The 24,557-nt window shown below is 42.4% G+C and overlaps 1 protein-coding gene and 1 non-coding gene across 2 annotated transcripts in view; both read right to left on the minus strand.

Moving 5' to 3' along the window:
- Positions 1-24,557, minus strand: part of SCP2 (sterol carrier protein 2) — an 86,738-nt gene that overhangs the window by 32,903 nt on the left and 29,278 nt on the right. Inside the window, exons 7-12 of the mRNA XM_049774781.1 lie at positions 21,485-21,548; positions 15,315-15,401; positions 14,287-14,437; positions 11,081-11,228; positions 9,216-9,323; positions 567-720 (exon numbers count right to left, since the gene is read on the minus strand). Of these exons, the coding sequence (XP_049630738.1) occupies positions 567-720; positions 9,216-9,323; positions 11,081-11,228; positions 14,287-14,437; positions 15,315-15,401; positions 21,485-21,548 (712 nt within the window). The remainder of the gene's footprint in view (positions 1-566; positions 721-9,215; positions 9,324-11,080; positions 11,229-14,286; positions 14,438-15,314; positions 15,402-21,484; positions 21,549-24,557) is intronic.
- LOC126012402 (U1 spliceosomal RNA) lies at positions 4,162-4,324 on the minus strand. The gene has a single exon (XR_007496889.1). It is a non-coding gene; the product is annotated as a U1 spliceosomal RNA (small nuclear RNA).

Here is a 24,557-nt window from a genome sequence, read left to right on the forward strand (position 1 = left end):
AAAGCCCAGGCAAGAAACAACAGATTTTAAGAAAGGAGAAGACCTAAACAAGCTGAATGACAGGACAGACAGGGCCAGGAGTCAAGGAGACAGATTGGAACCCCGGTGGCAGGTTCAAGGCAAGTGCCAGGGACAGCAGCAATCAGAGAGCAGGGCAAGAAGGGGGGCTCTGAACTCGCATCTTCTGGGGAGCAGAGATGCAAAGTGGGGGTGTCCCCAAAAAATAGCTATGGAAAGACCCTTCTAGGAGATTCAGCACTAGCACCGAGCTGACCAGGCAAGGGCAGAAAGAAAAAACTGCGAGAGAAGGGAAAAGGATTGTTGCAAGAGGGAGGCCTGGAAGAGAAAGTGAGTTAACTCGACCAGCCTGGAAAAAAAAAAAATGCTCGGTGGACAGTGCTCACCCCGGGCCTGGCTTGGAAAAGCTCTGAAGCCCGGGGATCGAGGCCGTGCAAGGAGCTGGATCGCTTTTCCCCAGGACTCCAAGACAATAAAAAGCAGGGTTCGGGCACGTCATCGGTGGGACTCGGGGCCAAGGCCAGAGCCCGGAATGCCGCTCCACTCACCTGGCAGCCTCGGGAAATCCCATCTTGTAGACCGTGACGACGACGGCTCCTCCGAGGCCGAGGTTGTGCTGCAGACCCACCTTGGCGCCGGGCACTTGCCTCTTTCCGGCTTCGCCCCGCAGCTGCCAGCAGAGTTCGGCACACTGCGCCAGACCTGAGCAACCGATCGCAGAGTCAGAGCAAGGCCCGGCCCAGCCCCCTAGTCTTGATTTCTCTTTCTCCAGGCAGCCCAGGGCTGTTGGCATTGGGACTTGCAAGGGGAAGCACTCCAGGATGTATGTCATTTAAGGAGACAGCATTCACCCACGAAATATTGGCTTCGAAAAGAACTGATAAAAATGTTATGCTACTTTGCCCTTCCTAAGCAGATTCTTATTTAGACTATAATCAGGCATGAATAAATGTTCTGCCCTCTTTAAATGTACCCAGAGTGTTATGTTGGGGTGTATGTGTGTGTGTGTGTGTGTGTGTGTGTGTGTGTGTGTGTGAGAGAGAGAGAGAGAGAGAGACAGAGAGACAGAGAGACAGAGAGACAGAGACACAGAGACACAGAGACAGAGACAGAGAGAGACAGAGACAGAGAGACAGAGAGAGAAAAAGAGAGAGAGAGAGAGAGTAAGAGAGTCTGTGCAAGGGAGAGGAAGAGGATGAGAGAGGGGTGGGGAAGAAAACCATGAATATATTGTTCTCTGGGCAAAATCGCTTAAAATAATTAAATAAATTTTACCATTTTTAATATATCAAAGGAAAATAATATGGAATTTAGGAGTTAACTTTTTGGGGTTTTTGGTTTTGTTTTTGGGTCACACCCGGCAGCGCTCAGGGGTAACTCATGGCTCTAGGCTCAGAAATCGCTCCTGGCAGGCTCAGGATACCATATGGGATGCTGGGATTTGAACTACATGCAAGGAAGGAGTTAACTTTTTTTTAAAAAAAAATATATATTGCTGGAATCTCTTATTATTTTCTTCCAAATGGATCTCAAAAATGAATTATTAGGGGCTAGAGAGATAATATCGCGGGTAGGGCAATTGCCTTGCAAGCAACCAACCCAGATTCTATCTCTTGCATCCCATCTGTTCTCCTTTGCACTGTTTGGACTGGTTCCTGAGTGCAGAGCCAGGAGTAAGCCCTGACCACTATCAGGTATGACCCCAAAACAAAACAAAACAAAGTTCTCCAGACCTATGTATAGTTAATAGTTCTAGACTCAAGACAAAAACGTTTGTTCCCCTGGAAAAAAAATCAAAGACTTTCAGAGCTGGAAAGAATTTAGCAAAAACACTGAAAATTGGAAGACCCTCTGTGAATGGTCATAAAGCAGGCAGATTCCGGGGCCAGAGTGGTGGTGCAGCGGTAGGGCGTTTGCCTAGCACGCAGCTGACCTAGGATGGACCGCAGTTCCATTCCCCAGCATCCCACATGGTCCCCCAAACCAGGAGTGCTTTCTGAGCATATAGCCAGGACTAACCCTAAGTGTCACCGGGTGTGGCCCAAAAACCAAAACAAAGCAGGCAGATTCCAGAGTTGAGATTAGAATCTGGGTCTCCTGACTCCTATCTTCTGTATCATTCTCCCAGACCAGTTCTTCAGGCACAGCAGAGTGGTGTGTTCTATTACATCAGATTGGTTTCACCACTCAAGGTGTCCTGTGCCTATTCTTCTCTACCTACAGACAAAACTCAGTTCCAGATTCCTATATGTGATATTCCTTGATTGCTATACCCTCAACTAATTCACAGGGGGAACTGGGGGAAACCTTAATTCGTGAGTAAGGCACTTGCCTTGCACATGACCAACCTGAGTTTGATACCTGGCACCCCATATGGTCCCCAGAGCGCTGCCAAGACTAATCCTTGAAGCATGGAGCCAGGAATAAGCACTGAGCAATACTGGGTGTGTCCCCACCCAAAAAAAAAAATTCACCTGCTACTTCTCATTTCTAAGCAGGGTCTATATAATGACCGAATTGTATCTTGGGGCCGTAAAGATAGCATGGAGGCAAGGCGTTTGCCTTTCCTGCAGAAGGTCATCGGTTCGAATCCCGGTGTCCCATATGGTCCCCCGTGCTTGCCAGGAGCAATTTCTGAGCATGGAGCCAGGAGTAACCCCTGAGCACTGCCAGGTGTGACCCAAAACCACAAAAAAAAAAAAAAAAAAAAAAAAGAATTGTATCTTAACTATTGTTTTTATAAATGAGCATTTGGGGTACGGGAAGTGAGCAACCACATCCAGTGGTACCGAAGGCTGTATTCCTTGCTCTGGACTAGGTCCTGGTAGTTTTGGGAATAGCAATTGGGTTGGCTATCAACAAGGCAAATATGTAGTGTCTGGAGTGCCACACCGTATCATGCAAGGAGGCCTCCTGCATGCAAAACATATGCTCCAATCCTTTGAGCTACTTCTCTGGCCCTCAATTTATTTTCTTCTGATGACAAATGAGTGTCAGTGGGAAAGCACACTGATCATTTGGCTTTCTCCTTGTTAATAAACTATTGTATTATTTCAGCTGTTTCTTATTATTTCTAGAATCAATATCTAGGAGGATCTTGTGGGAGCCAAAAGTTTGTCTTGAAATTCCATTTGCTGAGAAAATATAACTTTATGGTTATAAAGACATAAAAATATTTGAGCAAATATGTTATTTTAATTTTTCTTCCTTGAAGAGCTTTGGGCAATGAACTGAAGTCTATATTTTTCCTAGACTTCAAAAACTAAACTATCAGACATGACGTAGATCTGTATAAACTGTGGATGGGCAGAGGGCATCTTGTAAAAGTGGCACCCTTTTTATAGTTCCTAATGATTTCATTTTACCATTCTTACTGCAAAAATTTTCTAACAAATGGTGAAATTTTTACATACATATAGAATTAGACTAGAATTAAAAGTATTAAGTAAAAAATATTAACTTACAGAAATTAGCCTATTAGAATTTATAAATTTAAGGGGTTGAGCCACAGAACCAGGAGTAACCCCTGAAGATGAAAGATGTATTGACTATCTTGGCAATTTTTTAATATTTTTTTTAATTTTGGGCCACACCTGGTGGTGCTCAGGGGTTACTCCTGGTTCAGTGCTCAGAAATCTCTCCTGACAAGCTCGGGGGACCATATGTGATGCCAGGGATCGAATTCAGGTCAGCCGCATATAAGGCAAATGCCCTAACCCACTGGGCCATCCCTCTGGCCCCCAAATTTATAAAATTTAAAGTTCAAAGTTACAGATATATAAGGCATACAACTTGGTTACCTTTGAAAGTCACATGTGTATTAGGCATTTCATCAAATACTGGAGGTATAAGGGATTCACAGTATAATACAGAGTGTTAATAAAGATAAATATTTAGCACTGTGGAAATCATAGAAAGAAAAAATAATGGAAAAAGTATCTTTAATGGGGGGGGTGTTCATACCCGGTGGCGCTCAGTGGTTATTCCTGGCTCCACCCAGAAATTGCTTCTGCAGGCTCGGGGGACCATTATATGGGATGCCAGGATTCGAACAGCCTTCCGTCCTGAATCAGTTGCATGCAAGTCAAACGCCCCACTGCTTGTGCTATCTCTCCGGCCCAGAAAAAAATCTTTTTTTTTTCCCAGGGGAGAGTGCGCACGCAGTCCCCCTCTACCATAAATTACGCAGTCGAGTTTCCCACATTTGGGGAAATCACAGGGGTCAGCACACCCGAAGTGCAATGGGCAAGCCTCACCCTAGGAAACCACCTTCGTGATCATGGAATTGCCCCTGCCAGGTAAGTATAGAAAAAATATCTTGAGTTATTATCTGAGGTCTTTTCTTCCTTCTGTTTTCTTCAACCTTTAACTCCACTCCTATACCATTAGGAGGACCAAGTACAAACAAGTCCATTAATCTTTAGTCCGTATTCAGGCATCTAAAGGTTTTATCATAAGCAATATAAAAATGATCTTTTATTATTGGAAGCGGACTTTTTGATAAAGAAAGGTTTGCTAAAATTCAAAGAGCAAAAGAAAATATTTTTAATTTAAAAAAATAGCTGGAGGGGTTGGAACCATAGTAGGGCAGGTGGGGCATTTGCTTTGCATACAGCTCATATGGGTTCCATCCCTGGCATCCCATATCCCAAGCACTAGCAGGGGTGATTCCTGAGCACAGATCCAGGAGTAATCCCTGAACAATGCAGGGTTTGGCCCAAAAACCCAAAAAAAAAAAAATGTAGCTAAAGAGAAAGTACAGAGTTAAGGCACATGCCTCAAACATAACCAGCCTGGATTCAATTTCCAGAACTACATATGGTCCCCCAAACACTGCAAGAAGTGATCCCTGATCATAGAGCCAGGAGTAAGATTAAAATACCACCGAGTACAGTCCCAAACCTAAATTACTATGCCCAAAAACTGTAATGAACTCAACATACACTAAAGTGTGTGAGAGCAGTTTTTCCCTGCAAGTGTTACAAAAATGATCCATCTTGGATTGGAGCGAGAGCACCAGGGCATTTGCCTTGCTTGTGGCCAAACTGGGTTCAATTTCTGCCTTCCCATATGGTTCTCCGAGCCTGCCAGGAGTAATTTCTGAATGCAGAACTAGGATCACCCCTGAGCGTCACTGACTGTGCCCGCTCCCCAAAAATGATCCATCTAAAATACTATCATAGATAGGTGGTAGGTAGGTAGGTAGGTAGGTAGGTAGGTAGGTAGGTAGGTAGGTAGGTAGGTAGGTAGGTAGGTAGGTAGAGATAATAAAGAGTGCAAGCCCCCACAAGCACTCCAAATAAGAGATGAGTGTCAGTCAGAAAGTGTGACTCCTGAGAGCACAGTGCCCCCCATAAGTGGCACAGCTATAATTTATGTGCCTCCACTGATAAGAGTGCAGTCCCTGGTGCTTACCTGTGTGCAAGTCCTGAACTAAGGGAAGGCAAATCTCAGTGAGCACCATGGGCAAGTACATGAGCCCCACAACCTTATGCACAGTACAAGGTGAGCACCACAGCTAAAACTGTATGAGACTGCAGCCAGGTACAGGTACAGCTCCTAGTGATCCAAACATCAGCAACAATGAAGGAAGAGGGGAGGGGAATATTTAAAAAAAAAAAATGACAAACTCAGGCTAGAGACGTAAAATGCTTGCATTACATGTGGTTAACCCGGGTTCAATCCTCAATATCCCATACGGTCCCCAGAGCCCTACCGTTGATACCTAAGCACAGACCCAGGAGTAAGTCCTGTGTACCCCAGGTGTGGCCCAAAAGCAAAACAAATAAAATAAAATAAATATTAAAGCAATTCATTTTGACAGGAGGAAGCAAATGATAAGTTATGGACATATGAATTTATTCAAAGAAATGGAGAACATTAAAGATGACAAAAGTACAACAATAAACAGTAAGACATGTTTTAGGGGCCGGGCGGTGGCGCTAAAGGTAAGGTGCCTGCCTTACCTGCGCTAGCCTAGGACGGACCGGGGTTCGATCCCCCGGCATCCCATATGGTCCCCCAAGCCAGGAGCGACATCTGAGCGCATAGCCAGGAGTAACCCCTGAGCATCACCGGGTGTGGCCCAAAAACCAAAAAAAAAAAAAAAAAAGACATGTTTTATATTGTTTAAATATCTTTAAAAGATAACTGATTTTTTTTTTGTGCCAGAGCAATAGCACAGTGGTAGGGGATTTGCCTTGCACGCAGCCAACCCAGGATGGCCCCGGGTTCAATCCCTGACATCCCCATATGGTCTCTGGAGCTTGCCAGGAGTGATTTCTGAGCAATAGCCAGGAATAACCCCTGAGTGCTGCCAGGTGTAACCCAAAAACAAACAAACAGAAAAAAAAATAATTTATTTTCAAAAAAATTATAAATACTGTGAAATTTATAACAAGATAAAAATTTAAAAATATAAAAATAATTATTAAAAAATTAGGATAGGAAAAACAAAAGCATATGATTATAAAATTCTTTTACTAGGGGCGGAAAGATAGCACTACAGTAAGTAGAGTGCCTGCCTTGCACATGGCTGACCTGGGTTAGATCTCCAGCATCCCAGATGGTCCCTCTAGCCTTCCAGGAGTGATTTCTGAGCACAAAGCTAGGAATAACTCCTTAGCACTGCTGGGTGTTTGCCCAAAACAAACAAAAATTTTATTTTACTATTAAAACCACTTAATTTCAAAACTATTAAAGTGCAAAGTCAAAATAGTATTCAACTCACATAAAGATAAAGAGATTAAGTGAACAGAAAGTGAGTCCAAAATGAATTCTCACTATTTATGAATGATTGATTTTTGACAAAGGTAATGCAATGGGGAAAATATAGAATTTTCAACAATGGTGTCCATAATAAGTGGAATCCATATATAAAAATAATTAACTTGTGGGGTCGAAGCAATAGTACAGAAAGTAGATTCTCCCAGTTTACAGATTTTAAAAATTTAAGGACAACAAAGCTAGACAAAATAGAACAAAAGAGAGGAGGGAATAAATGAAAATAGTATATTACAAAAAGCTTACACATTAGGGGCTGGAGCAATAGCACAGCAGTAGGGAGTTTGCCTTGTATGTGGCTGACCCAGGACGGATCTGGGTTCGATCCCTGGCGTCCCATATGGTCCCTGAGCTAGAAGCAATTTCTGAGTTCAGAGCCAGGAGTAGTAACCCCCAAGTGTAGCCCAAAAACCAAAAAAAAAAAAGCTTACACATTAGGGTTGGAGACATAACTCAGTGTACATGCTTTGCAATTAGGAGTCCTGGTTCCCATCCCCAGCATCACATGATCCCCTGAACACTGCCAGGCACAGCTCATGACCATGAGTGTGGCCCCAAAACCAAAGATTGCTAAATATGCAAAACAGAAGTAAACCAAAGTTCATTGCTATAAGAAACAACTCTATTCTGAAACAGGAACTGTAATGTCCCTATTTTAGAATCCATGAAACATCATACATTTTACTTAATATACAAGATATATACAAAAAACCTATAAAACTCACCTCTCTTTATAAAAAATTTAATTCCAAACTTTAAGTAATTTTAGAATTTTACAATTTTACAATTTCTTCATTTTATAATTAAAGAAATTAAGAGTTATAGTGATTAACTGATCATCAAGAGTAGCAAGTAGATCCATAATAAAATTCTTATTTCATAACTCTAACCCAATTATCTCAAGAACAAAATATCCATGAACTCTCAACTAATGTATAACTATAAATAAATAACTTGTTGATTTCAAGTGACTCATTTTGAAGGTTTATGGTGGAGTTTGGCCACAACTTGTATTGTTCAGGGGATACTCCTGACTTGGTGCTCAGAGATTATTGCTGGTGGATCAAGCAATACTTTGAATCCAGGGCTCTGGCATGCAAATCATGTGTACTAACACTTTGGGTTATCTCCCTGGCCCTCAAATAAGTCTCATATAATAGGCCTAACACATTCTCAATTTGTAAACCTCTTATTAGTTAAGCAGCATGTGTATACAAAAATAAGCTTAAAATATATGTTGAGGGCCCGGAGAGATAGCACAGCGGCGTTTGCCTTGCAAGCAGCCTATCCAGGACCAAAGGTGGTTGGTTCAAATCCCGGTGTCCCATATGGTCCCCCATGCCTGCCAGGAGCTATTTCTGAGCAGACAGCCAGGAGTAACCCCTGAGCACCGCCGGGTGTGGCCCAAAAACAAAAACAAAAAAAAAAATATATGTTGCTGCACAACCTGCTTGCAGGGCAGATCGCTCCACATCTAATGGTGTGCTGAAACTAGAGGATGCTCCACATCAGCCTGACTTCGATGAAAGAAATGCATAGAATCCAGAATCTTTAAATATAGGAACCTGATAGCAACAAAAGCTAAAGTGTGAAAAAGTGTCACCGGGACCATGGAGAATGACTCAGGGGTTGGACAGACTGGTATGCCTGGAGCCCAGAGTCCGCCTTATGCCAATAAACTTCTGGGGTGAGGCCTTCTTGTAATCAGGCCAAGGATTTTTTTCCCATTTCCCCCGTATATTTCTGGGTCTATGCAAACAATGGTTATTGCCACGGTCACACCTTTACTTTTTTTTGTTGTTGTTGTTAACACTTATCCTTTAAGAAAAAAAAAACAGTTTATTGAACTTAAAAACAAATAACTGTAGTAGAATGCCTGTCTTGAATACAGGCAGGGATGGGAAGGGGGGAGGGAGAATGTTACACTGGTGAAGAGGGATGTTCTGTTTGTGACTGTAACCCAACTATAATCATGTTTGTAATCATGGTGCTTAAATTAAAAAGAAAATGCTGCATTTAGTTCCAACTAATAGAAATAATCATAAATTAATCAGGATTTGTAAGTATAAAGTACTTAAATAAACATAAAGTAAGTATGACCAAACATTTAAAGCACCAATTTACCAAGATCAAAGATTATAAACTTTCATTCAAATCAACCACTAGTCATTCAAATTTATGCCAAAAATGGTTTAAAAAAAAAAAAACTGTGGGCCCGGAGAGATAGCACAGTGGCGTTTGCCTTGCAAGCAGCCGATCCAGGACCAAAGGTGGTTGGTTGGAATCCCGGTGTCCCATATAGTCCCCATGCCTGCCAGGAGCTATTTCTGAGCAGACGGCCAGGAGTAACCCCTGAGCACCACCGGGTGTGACCCAAAAACCAAAAAAAAAAAAAAAAACCATGTGCTTTTTACCTGTAGCTCCCAATGGGTGTCCCTTAGAAATCAGTCCACCACTGGGATTTACTACCCACTTTCCTCCATAGGTAGTATCTCCTCTATCAACAAGTTTTCCACCTTGTCCTACAGAAGGAAAAATAATAATGACAATATCAAAATAAGCTCATAACAGATGACACATTTTTTTCAAACATTCATATAACCAAAAATTCCTTAGGGGAAAAAAAATCACTTCTTAATCATTCAAATTAAAATCAAATTGATAAAGGCACTTTTGAAAGTCGGGTAATAAATGTTGAGCAATAAAGACACATTCGTGGGCCCAGAGAGATAGCACAGCGGCGTTTGCCTTGCAAGCAGCCGATCCAGGACCAAAGGTGGTTGGTTCGAATCCCGGTGTCCCATATGGTCCCCCATGCCTGCCAGGAGCTATTTCTGAGCAGACAGCCAGGAGTAACCCCTGAGCAACACTGGGTATGGCCCAAAAACCAAAAACCAAAACAAAAACAAAGATGCATTCATTTCAGAGCATTTTCTGCATAAAACAAAACTTTTAATTTCTAAGAAGGGTTCAAATAGTACAAGCAGGTAGAACATTTATCTTGCACTTAGTAGACTGGGTTTGATCCTCAGCATCCCATATGGTCCCCTGAGTATCACCAGGAGTAAATTCTGAATTCAGGGCCAGGAATAACTCCTATGCACCACCAGGTATGGCCCAGCCACTCCACCCCATCCCCACAAAAGAAAAAGAAAATACATAGTTTTATGGAGTCAGCACCTGCCTTGCAATGTGGATCAGGTGCTTGCCAGAAGTGATTCCTTAGTACAGTCAGGAGTAACCCATGAGCATTGCCAGGTAAGTATGGCCAAAAACAAACAAAAAAATGTAAACTCTTTAAATATAGTTTTATATACGTAAACAAGCTAAGATAATGACAGAGTTATTATAAGAAATTTTGTAAGAGAGGGGTGGGCCACACCTGGTAGTACTCAGGGCTTACTCTTAGCTCTTGGTTCAAAGGTTACTCCTGGCAGTGCAAAGGGGACTGACTATTTGTAATGCCAGGAACTGAATTAGGGTCGGCCATGTACAAACAAGCACCTTAACCCGTGTACTCTCTCTCTAGCCCCTATCATAAGACACCTACAAAGAAAACAATAAAAAGCAAAAATTAATGTCATGGAAAAAACAGAAAAAACTTTATTTTCAAAACACAAGTTCAACAAAATTGACAAACTCAGCAGGCTAGATAACATGTTTTGCATGTGGGAAGCATGGATTTAATCTCTGGCACCACATGCTTCCCTAAGCATTGCCAAGGACCACCTCTGAGCAGCAGGCCAAAAGTAATCCCTTAGCACTGTCAAGTGTGGGTCCAAAAATCATTGAGACAAATCTTTAGCTCATTAAGAAATTAAGGAAAAAAGGGAGAAAGAACATCAATTTCAGAACTAAAAGGAGATTATGACACTTGTGCCTCCAAATAAACAACAAATTCTTCATCAATCTAGTGACTATGTGTAGGTATTTGGTGCTGATACAAACCTAGACAATATATAAATGCATCTCAAAGTAGTTCACATTCACTTGGTACAAAGTTTGTGATTAGTTTAATTATAAAAATGAAATTTTCTCAGTAAGATTTACCCAACTGATCTGCAAGATATCAAAGACATGGGCCCGGAAAGATAGCACAGCGGTGTTTGCCTTGCAAGCAGCCGATCCAGGACCTAAGGTGGTTGGTTTGAATCCCAGTGTCCCATATGGTCCCCCGTGCCTGCCAGGAGCTATTTCTGAGCAGACAGCCAGGAGTAACCCCTGAGCATCGCCGGGTGTGGCCCAAAAAAAAAAAAAAAAAAGATATCAAAGACATTACCTTCTGGACAGAGTCCCAGTGCTTCATAAGTAAAGAGTTCATTGGCAGAAAAGCAATCATGAAGTTCTATTACATCAACGTCAGTTGGCCTTAGACCAGTTTTCTCATAACACTTTCTCGCAGCTTCTTTACTCATGTCATAGCCAACCTAAAACCAACACCAAATATAAATAAATCAAAGAGAATCAAAACCAGCCTTTGTTTTGGGGAGGAGGAGCCCATACCCAGCTATGCTTAGGGCTTGTTCCTGGCTCTAAACCTTAAGTGGTGTTGGGGATCAAACCCATGTTGACAGCATGCATGGCTAGTACACTACCCATTGTACTATTATCTACTCAGCACCACAAAACTGAGTCTTTGATATAGGAATTAATATTTATAACCTTATTAATCGACCACACATACTGAAACCAAAATTGATTCTATATTATACAGAAAGTTCTAATAAAAGAATATCTAGAAGGATTAGCTATTATAAGATATTAAATTTTTTTTTTTTGGTTTTTGGGTCACACCTGGCAGTGCTCAGGGGTTACTCCTGGCTCCATGCTCAGAAATTGCGCCTGGAAGGCACGGGGGACCATATGGGACGCCGGGATTCAAACCAATGACTTTCTACATGAAAGGCAAACACCTTACCTTCCATGCTATCTCTCCGGCCCCAAGATATTAAATTTTGTACTACAATTTTGTACAAAATTTGGGTTGTTTTGAGGAATGACACCCAGCAGTATTTGGAAGTAGCACCCAGGGGCTACTTCCAGCCCTGTATTTGGGGGTCACTACTAGGGGTGCTTAGAAAATCATATAGTAGGGCCCAGAGAGATAGCACAGCGGTGTTTGCCTTGCAAGCAGCCGATTCAGGACCAAAGGTGGTTGGTTCAAATCCCAGTGTCCCATATGGTCCCCCGTGCCTGCCAGGAGCTATTTCTGAGCAGACAGCCAGGAGTAACCCCTGAGCACCGCTGGGTGTGGCCCAAAAACAAACAAACAAAAAAAACAAACAAAAAAAATAAAACCATATAGTAGTAGGAACTGAAACTGGGCCTCCTATATGCAAAGCAGGGCCTCAGTTCATTGAAGCAGCACTCCAGCCCCCGTACACAATTTTAAATAAGGTAATAGGGGCCAGAGCAATGGTGCAGTGGTAGGGTGTTTGCCTTGCATGCGGCTGATCTAAGACAGACTGTGGTTCAATCCATGGCATCCCAGATGGTCTCCCAACCCAGGAGCAATTTTTGAGCGCAGAGCAAGGAGTAACCCCTGAGCATCACCAAGTGTGGCCCAAAATCCAAATAAATAAGGTATATAAAAATGTCTTCATATTTCTGAGGTCATATCTTGTAGAGTAACAAAAAATTCATCAAACCACAATATAGGGGCCAGAGTGATAGCACATTGGTAGGGCATTTGCCGTGTACATGGCCAACCCAGGACCCGGAAATAACCCCAGGTTTGATCCCGGGAATCACATATGGTCCCCTGAGTCTGCCACGAGTGATTTCTGAGCACAGACCAGGAGTAACCCCTAAGCATCACCAGGTGTAGCCCAAAACAAATAAACAAACAAAAGAATACAATGTAAATTTGTAGTAAAATGACTGACAAGGGAGCCGGAGAGACAACACAGCGGTAGGGCATTTGCCTTGCATGGAGCAGACCCGGGACAAAGGTGGTTTGAATCCCAGCATCCCATATGGTCCCCTGAGCCTACTAGGGGCGATTTCTGAGTCCAGAGCCAAGAGTAACCCCTGAGCACCACCAGGTGTGACCTCCTCCAAAATAAAGGTTGACAAGAATTATTAACAGAATTTCATGGAACCCTGAAGTCTCAACTGGGAACAATCACCTATGTAAACTCTCTGAAAAAGATTTTGAGAGAAAATGTTGAGGATACTTAATAAGCTCAATAGAATAGACAGCCAATAAAACACAAGAGGAGAGGATCTGAGAGCAGAAATAAGTAAACTATAAACAGAAATGTCAGAACTAAATCATTTGATAGATGAAAACAAAACTCACTGTAAGACCTCAACAGTAGAGTAACAGCAACCAAGGACAAAATGCAGAAATTTTCCAGACTACAGCAGAAAATGGTGAGGAATGGGGGATTCAAACTAACAGCAGACAAGAGAAGTTTGGGTTAAAATCAAAAGGAAAAACAAGAGAATCACTGGAGTCCCAGATGGCCAACAGGCAACCCCAATGAAGAAGCAACAGTCAAAGACATCATTGCTGAGAAGTTCCCAGAGCTAGAGAGTAAATGTACCAGATCCCAGAGGCCCAAAGAATTCCAGGTAAAGAAAACTCAAATAAAAAGATACCAAGACACATCCTAATCAGAATGATGGAAGCTAGAGAGAAATAGAATACTATGCAAAAAAACAAGCTCTCTAATTACAGAAGACTGACTATAACGATCGCAACTGAGTACAACCTTTCCTGGGACCATAAAGAAAGATCTTGGGGTTGGACAACTAACATGCCCGGAGCCTGTAGTCAATCTTATGACAGTATGCTTCATAGGTAGTGACACCCTCTTTCATTTAGGCTAAGGGTATTTCCTCTCTAATTTTCCCAACTTTTACTGTGTCTCAGCAAAAAAAAAAAAAAAAAAAAAAAAAACACCTGGCGCAATTGCCCAACCCCTTTTCTAAATTTTATTTAGATCTTCTAAATAGGGGCTACTGCCTTTTTCATATTACCTAGGAACATGAATCACTTTGTTTTGCCTCATATTTCTATGTCTTTCTAGAAATTGAGAAAGAAAAGAAAAAGTGGATGGGGCCCAGGGGCCAAGAGGTCTCAGATGTATGGAGTGGAAAAAAAATTGTCAGAACTATATATCCAAGCCAAAGTCAAAGACAGCAGAATCAAGAGACCCAAACTATAACTAGCTAAACATAAAATGGACCTGTTACACTGGTAGACCAGGGGGCTAAGGGTAGAGGTATGGGATGCATGCTGGGAACTCTGGTGGAGGGAGGTCAACACTGCTGGTGGGAATGGCCCTAATTCACTGTCAGTAAATGCCTAAAATACAACTGTGAAAGACTAGTCATGTGACTGTACTCAGGACACCGTGCAGCACTGGGGATTGCTGTCAGACATGAGCCTGATAGACCTCTGAGGTATCACTTGAGTTCTCTCCAATAACTTCTTAAATAGGAATCCCTTCGTTGATTAATAGAATTAGTCACACATACCGCTTTAATAACACTTTTCTCTTCAAATGAACTTGGAAAATCAGTCACCATCTCTTGTGCCAAAATTTCCACTGCTTTGTGTTGCAAACCGTGTTTCTTTACAAATTCTTCACTAGCCAAAATTGCTGCTGCAGCACCATCTGAAGTGGGACTAAGGGAGGTCAAAATAATTAATACCCATCCATCGGAGGTCCAGGAGTTCGAAGACAACTAGGAGTTTCTTTCCATTCTGATGAGGGTTTTTTGTTTTGCTTTGTTTTGGTTTGGTTTGGTTTTGAGCCACACCCAGTGGTTCTGGGGAGAAGGGTTTACTCCTGGGGCTCATGCTCAGGGGGACCATAAGGTGCTGGAGATCCAACTCAGGACTCCTGCATGCAAAGTATAAGCTCTAGTCCATAAAGGATCACTCTGGCCCTGGCAGTTCTTCATGTCATTAGACTGTTTTTCCTTTTTAACTTTTTTTGGGGGAGAGGTGTCATACCCAGTAGTGCTCAGGGCTTAATCTAAGTTCTGTGCTCAGAGATAACTCCTGGCAGGGCTCAGGGGTCTATAGCCAGAACACAGAGATAACCAGTCATAGCGGGAACTGTATGGCATGAATAGAACTCTTCAGGAGACAGAGGATATCATACAATTTTGAAGATGCAATCATTATTATTAAAGCTAACTTTTTTGGCTTGTTTTATGATTAACTCTTAGCTACAATGATAAGATAAAATTTCTTATAACAGAGGTACATGGCAAAAAGAAAAATATATATATATATATATATATCAATCAAAATATTCAAAAGAAAGCTTTTGGATCCCACTGGGTTCCTACGTCACATTTCAAAAAAGACAATGAAAGCCACATAGGCAAATGTCACAAGAGAAGGAAGAAAAATATATAATTTCCCAAGAGCAAAGACTCTCTGGGGAGAGTAGGAAGAAAAGGTTCACTCTAGACAGAAGATCAGAAAAGCAGATACAAATGCAGACAGACTTCAACAACTCTCTCTATTGAGTAGTAAAACAGGATTTTCTTACCAACACTGTAAGACAGTCAAAAAACCAAAAACTTGCCGAGATCCCATCACTTCATCTAAACTGTATTCCTTTTGGAACTGGGAATACCTAAATACAAAATGAGTAATTGTAAACATTCATTTCACAACAAACAGACATACTTTTATAAACAATTTCAAACTTTGATAAATCAATCCTCTGAATTGATTAACCCTCTGAATATTTTAATTCCTAACTCCAAGAATCTGGTGAGAGAGCACAGAAGTTAGGGTGCTTGCCTCTCACTTTGCTGATCAGAATTCAATCCCCAGCACCCCATATGGTTCCCTAATCTCCACCAGAAGTAATCCCTGAGAATTGCTTGATGCTCGATATAACCCAAAACAAAAGACAAACATAAAGCCTTACCAAAAGCAAGTAAAAACAACTGAAAGGTTGAGGCAATAATTATGGTAAGAAATAATGATGAACTAAAGTGAGGAACTGAAAGTGAAAGAAAAGCGAAAGAATAAATTCAAGAAACAGCATGGAGACAGTATTACTAAGATCCACTGTTCATTCCAAACTCATATATCATATGCTGAGCCTAAGGTTAGGGTTAGGGGAGAGTAAATATTTATTTCTAGACACATGTGTTGCCTGGGTCTATGGGTGTCTGCATCTCCCCTCTTGAGATGTGGACTTTCATACTCTCCTACTTTAATGCTGTCAATGCTGAATTGTGTACTGGGGTTCCCACTACCTTTGGAGTAGCCCAGGCTCCCCTCTTGAGTCTCCCTCTCTCCCTCGCTTTCTCCCTCCTTTCCACCCTCTCTCTCTCTGTCTCTCTGTCTCTCTGTCTCTATCTATCTATCTATCTATCTATCTATCTATCTATCTATCTATCTATCTATCTATCTATCTATCTCCTTTTCCTCTGTTTCCTCTCCTCCCCTTTTCCAGAATTTCAAAATAAAATCTATTTTTACTTAACAAAAAATTAATGTCTAGTTTTCTAGGTTGGATATTAGGTATATATTAATATAATTCTAGCAGAAAGTTAAACAGACATAGAGTCTCACAAGTGGCATGAGCAATCCTTAATCCTGTATCACTTGCCTCATTCCTTTCTTATAACCCGTGACAGAATACTTAAATATATCTTTCAGGATGGGTGGAACACCTGGCAGTTCTGTTTTGAGACTACTTCCAGCTTAGAGCACAGTGGATCACTCCTGGTGCCTGGGGGACCATGTAGTGATGGGGATCAAATCTGGGGCTCCAGCAGGCACAGCATGAACTCCAGCCTGCTGAGCTATCTCCCCAATTCCAAAAATAGTTTATTGGGGCTGGAGTGGTGGCACAGGCCATAAGGCGTCTGCCTTGCACACCCTAGCCTAGAACGAACCACAGTTCGATCCACCAGTGTCCCATATGGTCCCCCAAACCAGGAGTGATTTCTAAGCACATAGCCAGGAGTAACCCCTGAGCATCACCAGGTATGGCCAAAAAAAGAAAAACAAACAAAAAAAACTAGCGTATTTTCCAGTGTATAAGACGACTGGGCATATAAGACGACCCCCAAATTTTGCAGTTAAAACATAGGTTTAGGCCTATATTCGCTGTATCAGACAGAACTTCTGTTCCTGTGCTGCAACTGTATGTACCACAGTGAGCCAATCACAACAAGCAAAGGGTCAAAGGTTATACTGTAATAGACTTCCTCTCTGACTCTGGCCAATCTGAGCAGGCTTTTGACAGTGTAGATTCGGGTCCAGAACATTGTCTAATTTGCATGCATCAAAAGCCTGCATGAATTGGCTGAGTTAGAGAGGCGGTCCGAGCAGCCTTGCAGTGATTGGTGCAGGATCGAGTTGGAAAATTCGTTTTGTGGCAATATTCAGACAATTTTCGTTTAGCGGCATATTAAAACATTTTTCGGGATATATTCGGCGTATAAGACGACCCCCGATTTTCGGTTGACCTTTTTTGTTTCAAAAGTCGTCTTATACGCGGGAAAATACTGTAGTTTCTTCATTTCTTTTTTGGTTTTTGGTTTTTGGGTCACATCCGGCAGCGTTTCAGGGGTTACTCCTGGCTCTATGCTCAGAAATCACTCCTGGCAGGCTCGGGGGACCTTATGGGATGCAGGGATTCGAACCACCATCCTTCTGCACCTAAGGCAAATGCCCTACCACTGTACTATCTCTCCGGCCCCTCTTCATTTCAGTCTTAGAAATAAGTAACAATTGGGCCAAACAGCACAGTGTGTAGGGCATTTGCCTTGGATTCAGATGACTTGGGTTCAATCCCCAGCTAGCCTAGGACGGACCACGGTTCAAACCACCAGTGTCCATTATGGTTCCCCAAGCCTGCCAGGAGTGATTTCTGAGCACAGAGCCAGGAGTAACCCTTGAGCATTGCCAGTGAGGCCCAAAAATAAATAAATAAATAAATAAATAAATAAATAAATAAATAAAATAAATAATAATAATAATAACAGCCTAATGACTTGGAAGCCAAACTGAATTTTTTATTTCACTAGCAAAGCATACTTAAATGCAATAAGTGAGCATCTAAAATTTCTAAGAACAGCAAACTGTTCTTATAGTCTAGTATTTGGTCTTTTTTTTTAACACAGTTATGATGCAATAAAAGCTTTACCATTAAATAACATCTCTGGCCTGTTTCAAAATTTTTATTTTGGGTTTTTGTTTGTTTGGGGGTCATACTCAGTGATATTCAAGATTTTTCTCCTGGGCCCGGAGAAATAGCACAGCAGCTTGCCTTGCAAGCAGCCAATCCAGGACCAAAGGTGGTTGGTTCGAATCCCAGTGTCCCATATGGTCCCCCATGCCTGCCAGGAGCTATTTTTGAGCAGATAGCCAGGAGTGAACCCTGAGCACCGCCAGGTGTGGCCCAACCCCCCCCCAAAAAAAAAGATTTTTCTCTTGACTCTGTACTCTGGGATCGTTCCTGAAAATGCTTAGGGACCAGAGATAGCTCCAGGGATAGAACTCATGTCAGCTATATGTCAGACAAATGTCTTACTCACTGTACTATCCCAAAACACCCTCAAGGAATGTTAAATGAAACAAAAATGTATACATGACATCTGTCTGATCAGCATGATTAAGAGCCAATAAATTATAATAAATGTAATAAATTATTATAGTCCTACGGTTAAAGGACTTCTCTGTCTTGTTCATTCTGCATAAGCAGCAGCAAAAGCAATATGTTGCACATGGTGGGCTACTGAACACATACCTATTTTCTGGGCAAAATTCCCATACAAGAGTGCTAGAATGAGAGGATGGATGGCTGCCTGGTCAGAGAGCGATTAAGCGAAAGAAATATTGGGAAGTTTTCATTCTTCTGGGAAAAGTCAAAAATTGTTCCTTGAAGTCTCAAAGCTAAGAATTGCAATGCTATGAATTCCTCAATATGTTGGTAGATTCCCTGCCACTCTTAGAAAAGCAGAAGGAATCTTTTTTTGTTGGTTGGTTGACTTATTTTTATTTGGGTACTACACCAGGTGGTACTCAGGGCTTACTCTGGCTCTGCACACAGGGATTGCTCCTGGCAGGGTTCATGACAACTTATGGAGTACCAGGGACTAAGTCCTTGGTGGCCACATGCAAGGCAAACACCCTACCTGCTGTACAATCTTTTCTTTTTTTTTATTTTTTGGTTTTTGGACCACACACGACGGTGCTCAGGGGTTACTCCTGGCTATCTGCTCAGAAATAGCTCCTGGCAGGCACGGGGACCATATGGGACGCCGGGATTCGAACCAACCACCTTAGGTCCTGAATCAGTTGCCTGCAAGTCAAATGCCACTGTGCTATCTCTCCAGCCTCAACTGTACTATCTTTCTAGTCCAGAAAGCATAAGGATTTTTTTTTTTTTTTTTTTTTTGGTTTTTGGGCCACACCCTGTGACGCTCAGGGGTTACTCCTGGCTATGCACTCAGAAGTTGCTCCTGGCTTCTTGGGGGACCATATGGGACGCCGGGGGATCGAACCGAGGTCCGTCCTAGCTAGCGCAGGCAAGGCAGACACCTTACCTCCAGCGCCACCGCCCGGCCCCGCATAAGGATTTTTTTTTGTTTGTTTTGTTTTGGGGCCACACTCGAAACTACTCAGTGTTTACTCCTGGCAGTGTTTGAGGTACCATATGGAATTCTGGGGAATCAAACCCAGTTGACTTCTGCAAGGCAAAAACATCCTACCCACTGTACTATCACTCCAGTCTTTCAGATTATATTTTAAGATTCAAACAACTGTACTATTTTACCAGAGTAAAAATTAATGATACCAACTAAAGTATATTATTAAAAGAGTGCAAATAATTTAATATAATTACACTGACTACCTGTATGTATTTCACATTTTACTTGATCAAAAAAAATGAGGAAAACTGGGGGCCAGAGAGACAGCACAATGGTAGGGCATTTGCCTTGCAAGTGGCCGACCCAGGACCAACTACTGTTCAAATCCCGGCATCCCATATGGTCCCCCTTGCCTGCCAGGAGTGATTTCTGAGGAGAGAGCCAGGAATAACCCCTGAACCCCAATGGGTGTGGCCCAAAAGCCAAAAACAATGAGGGAAATGTTAGGAATGATTTAAAATGCTTTTCCAACTAAGATTATTACAATAAATATCACTCATTAGAAATGGCAATGCATGACTGAAAATCAACTACAATCATGCTTGTAATCATGGTGCTTAAGTATTTTATATATATTTTAAAAAAAAGAAAGAAAAACATATCTACTTTAGCTATCTCATAATGAAGGTAACCACTGTAAAATGGCAGATTTAAAAAGAAAAGAAAAGAAATGGCAATGCATCCCAATAAGATCTTTTTTGAAAAGAGAAAGGACTGGCAATGCTTGGTTGGGCATTGGCCAAGGGCCACCAAGGCGCAGCAGGACCAGACCTGATGGTGCTGAAGGTGGGCAGGTACATAGGACACAAGGCATTCAAACAGGATTTCACATGTAATGCCTGTTCCCTACCATTCCTCTGAATCCTTGGCTCCTAATAATACCCTTTTTTTTGTTTGTTTGTTTTTGTGGCCCAAAAACCCTGCACACAAGGGTTACTCCTGCCTCAGAAATCATTCCTGGCAGGCTCAGCAGGTCATATGAGATGCTGGGAATCGAACTCAGATTTATCCTGAGTAAGCCACGTGCAAGGCAAACAATCTACCCACTGTGCTATCTCTCCAGCCCTCCTAACACTATCTTAATACCAATCACTGATTTTTTTTTTTTTTTTGAGCTAAACCTGGCAGTGCTCAGTTTACTCTGCACTCAGCATAATCTCTCTTGGCAGTGCTTAGGGGCTATATGGAGTGCAGGGGATTGAATCCCAGTTACCCATGTGCAAAGCAAGCACATTATCCACTGTACTATCTCTCCATCCCCTGAAGTTTTTTCCTGAGTTATTAATTTTAAACATTATTCTAAATATAAATGGGTTAAAAACCAAAACTGCAAAGTCATCAAAAATTGAGTTGGGGGGGCCGGAGTGATAGCACAGCAGTAGGGCGTTTGCCTTGCAAGCTGCTGACTTGGGATGGGCCCAGGTTTAATTCCCGGCATCCCATATAGTCCCCCAAGCCTGCCAGGAGCAATTTCTGAGCAAAGAGCCAGGAGTAACTCCTGAGCGCTGCTGGGATTGGGGTTGGCCCAAAAACAAACAAACAAACAAATATTGAGTTGGGATCAAGTCTTTTTTCTGCTTTTTTTCTCTCTGGGATGATGCAGGGGATTAAACCCAACCATGTCCGACCTCTAAGTCACATCCTTATTCCACCCGGACCACAAGCCTGTTTGCTTATTATTTTTATTTTATTTTATTTTTTTGTGCATCCCACATGTGCTCAAGGAATCGGGGGCTACTCAGCATGAACATCGCCCAGCTACTCAATGCTCAGGTCAGAGCTACAATGCTGCTTGGGGCCAGCTCAGGGGGCTAGGAGAGGCTAAGCAAGAAATTCAAGACCTCATGTATGTCAGGCATATACTCCAGTTCTTTGTGTTCTTTTCCTGGCCCCCAAATGAAAACATTATATATGAAATGGGGGGGGGAGACTATTCTAGTTAATATCTCTGAGGTCGCACATTTGATTTTCAAGAATAAAGTTGCATCTTACATAGCAGAAAAAGTCAGGCTTTCATAATTTCGTGTCTTAGAATACGTACGGATTGTTAACTGAATGTTTATGATTTTTCCATCCAATTTTTGCAAAATGTTCTTCTTTTGTTCCTGCAGAGAAAGCAAATATGTATTGGTGGGCAAGTTTTCTGTTATTTATTAACTAACATTGCCAGAGCGCTCATTAGCCTGTTCTGCATTTCACTTGCACAAATACCAGTGTTGAAAATGTCAACTCTGGGGCCCGGAGAGATAGCACAGCGGTGTTTGCCTTGCAAGCAGCCGATTCAGGACCAAAGGTGGTTGGTTCGAATCCCGGTGTCCCATATGGTCCCCCATGCCTGCTAGGAGCTATTTCTGAGCAGACAGCCAGGAGTAACCCCTGAGTGCCGGGTGTGACCCAAAAACCAAAAAAGAAAATGTCAACTCTGGGCCCAGAGAGATAGCACAGCGGTGTTTGCCTTGCAAGCAGCCGATCCAGGACCTAAGGTGGTTGGTTCAAATCCCAGTGTCCCATATGGTCCCCCGTGCCTGCTAGGAGCTGTTTCTGAGCAGACGGCCAGGAGTAACTCCTGAGCACTGCCGGGTGTGGCCCAAAAATCAAAAAAAAAAAAGAAAAGAAAAAGAAAATGTCAACCCTGATTCTTACACAAATATTTCTTTATATTTATACTTGAATCAACTCAGAAGCATTTGACTTTAATTCATACTGACCTATTTTATTTAAGATAACTTGATTTTATGTCACAAAATAGAAAATAAAGCCAGATTGCAATAGATTTTGTTTTGTTTTAGTTTTGTTTTCTTTTCTTTTTATTTGGGGGGGGTGGGTCACACCCGGCAGTGCTCAGGGGTTACTCCTGGCTTTACGTTCAGAAATCACTCCTGGCAGGCACGTGTAACCATATGGGATACCGGAATTCGAACTGTCCTTCTCCGGCTAAGGCAAATGCCCTACCACTGTGCTATCTCTCTGGCCCCTTGTTTTTGTTTTAAGTAAATTAAGTTAATTTTATTTTTTAAATGTATTTAGTTGGAATGATATATGCATGAAACTATAATTAGCAGTAGTATAAATCACAGTACCTAACAAAGATTGTTTAAAAATTTTACTTAAGAGAAATTTGAGGGGCCAGAGTGGTAGCATGGTGGTAGGACATTTGTCTTGCACGCAGCTGACCCAGGATAGTCACAGGTTCAATCCCCAGCATCCCATATGGCCTCCTGAGCCAGGAGCGATTTCTGAGTGCAAAGCTAAAAGTAACCCAAGTGCTGCCGATGTGGCCAATAAATAAACAGGGGGTGGGGGGGGGAGAGAGAGAGAGAGAGAGAGAGAGAGAGAGAGAGACACAGAGAGAGAGAGAGAGAGAAGATTACACATGTTCAAGAGACCATAGCTGGGGTTGGAGTGATAGCACTATGGGGTAGAACATTTGCCTTGACTTGCACGTGATAAAGCCCAGCCTCTGTATAGTTCCCCCAATCCACACCAGGAAGAATCTCTGGTTGCAGAGCCTAGGGTAAGTTCTGAGGCAGCTGGGAATGGCACAAAATGAGAGAGAAAGAGAAAGGAGGGAAGGAGGGGGTAAAGAAGTGGGGGAGAGATAGAGACAAAGGTTTCTCTAGAAGGGGAAAAAAAAGTCTATAAGAATGTGTGGGCCCGGAGAGATAGCACAGCGATGCTTGCCTTGCAAGCAGCCGATCCAGAACCTAAGGTGGTTGGTTCGAATCCGGTGTCCCATATGGTCCCCCGTGCCTGCCAGGAGCTATTTCTGAGCAGACAGCCAGGAGTAACCCCTGAGCACCGCCGGGTGTGACCCAAAAACCAAAAAAAAAAAAAAAAAAAAAAAGAATGTGTCTGTGTATACCAGGAGTCACCCAGATGGGTAAGAACAGGGTCCAAAGGAGCCAGAGGGAAAAAATAAACCACTTCAAAGAATTTTCTATAACATCCTAATGCCCCTAAATTTATTTTTTTGTTTGTTTGTTTGTTTGTTTTTGGGCTACACCCATTGACACACAGGGATCACTCCTAGCTCTGCACTCAGAAATTGCTCCTGGCAGGCTCGGGGGACCAATGGGATAGTGGGGATCAAGCCTGGATTCATCCTTGGTTGGCCACATGCAAGGCAAACGCCCTATTGTGCTATTGCTCCAACTCCTCAGTGCCCCTAAATTAACAGAAATTTCTAAGTCACCATCTCCTGGACCTACCCTTCTCTTTCCTTATGATAAGAAAGGGAAAAAATTATACTGTTATATATGGAGACTTTTTATAATATTTCCCTATAAGGGGGCGGAGAGATAGCACAGGGGCATTTGCCTTGCAAGCAGCCGATCCAGGACCTAAGGTGGTTGGTTCGAATCCCGGCATCCCATATGGTACCCTGTGCCTGCCAAGAGCTATTTCTGAGCAGATATCCAGGAGTAATCCCTGAGTGTCGCCGGGTGTGGCCCAAAAACTAAAAAAAAATAAAATAAATAAAAATAAAAACAAAATAATATTTTCCTATAATATCCTTATCTCTGCCTGTTGTCCCATCTAAGACCTTCCAGGTGGGGGCGCAGTTGAGAGCCTAATAGTTTTTGAGGAAGGTGCACAGGGCCTTTTGGGGCAGCTAACTAGTAGGCTCCGGAGTTTTGGAGCTCTGGCAGGCTGGCAAAGGATTCTGCATCCGACCTTCTTGCCATTTTACCCTCCTGTCTGTGTGGATTATTTGCCATGGATAAATATTACCAAGATCACTTCTCCTTCCAAGGGGATAGGGGAAGGGGAATTAATTTCTCATTCTGGGAGCTCTTTGAGGATCCATTGATAACCAGTATAGGAGTAAACCTGACACAGCAGTATACTATTTACATTTTTTTGGTTTTGGGGTAATACTTGGCTGTGCTCAGACTTACTCGTGGCTCTGCATTCAGAGAGCACTCCAGGTGGTACTCAGGAGACCATATGGGGGGATATCAGGGACTGAATCTGTGTCAGTCACATGCAAAGCAAAGACTCTACCCACTGTACTATTGTTCTGGCCCCTACCATTTGCTTTTGCTTTTTTTTTTTTTATAGGAATGTCCAGAAGACAAAAGCAAGTACCATAATGAAACAAAATTTGAAAAAGG

Source organism: Suncus etruscus, chromosome 6 (assembly GCF_024139225.1).
Source record: "Suncus etruscus isolate mSunEtr1 chromosome 6, mSunEtr1.pri.cur, whole genome shotgun sequence".
NCBI lineage: Eukaryota > Metazoa > Chordata > Mammalia > Eulipotyphla > Soricidae > Suncus > Suncus etruscus.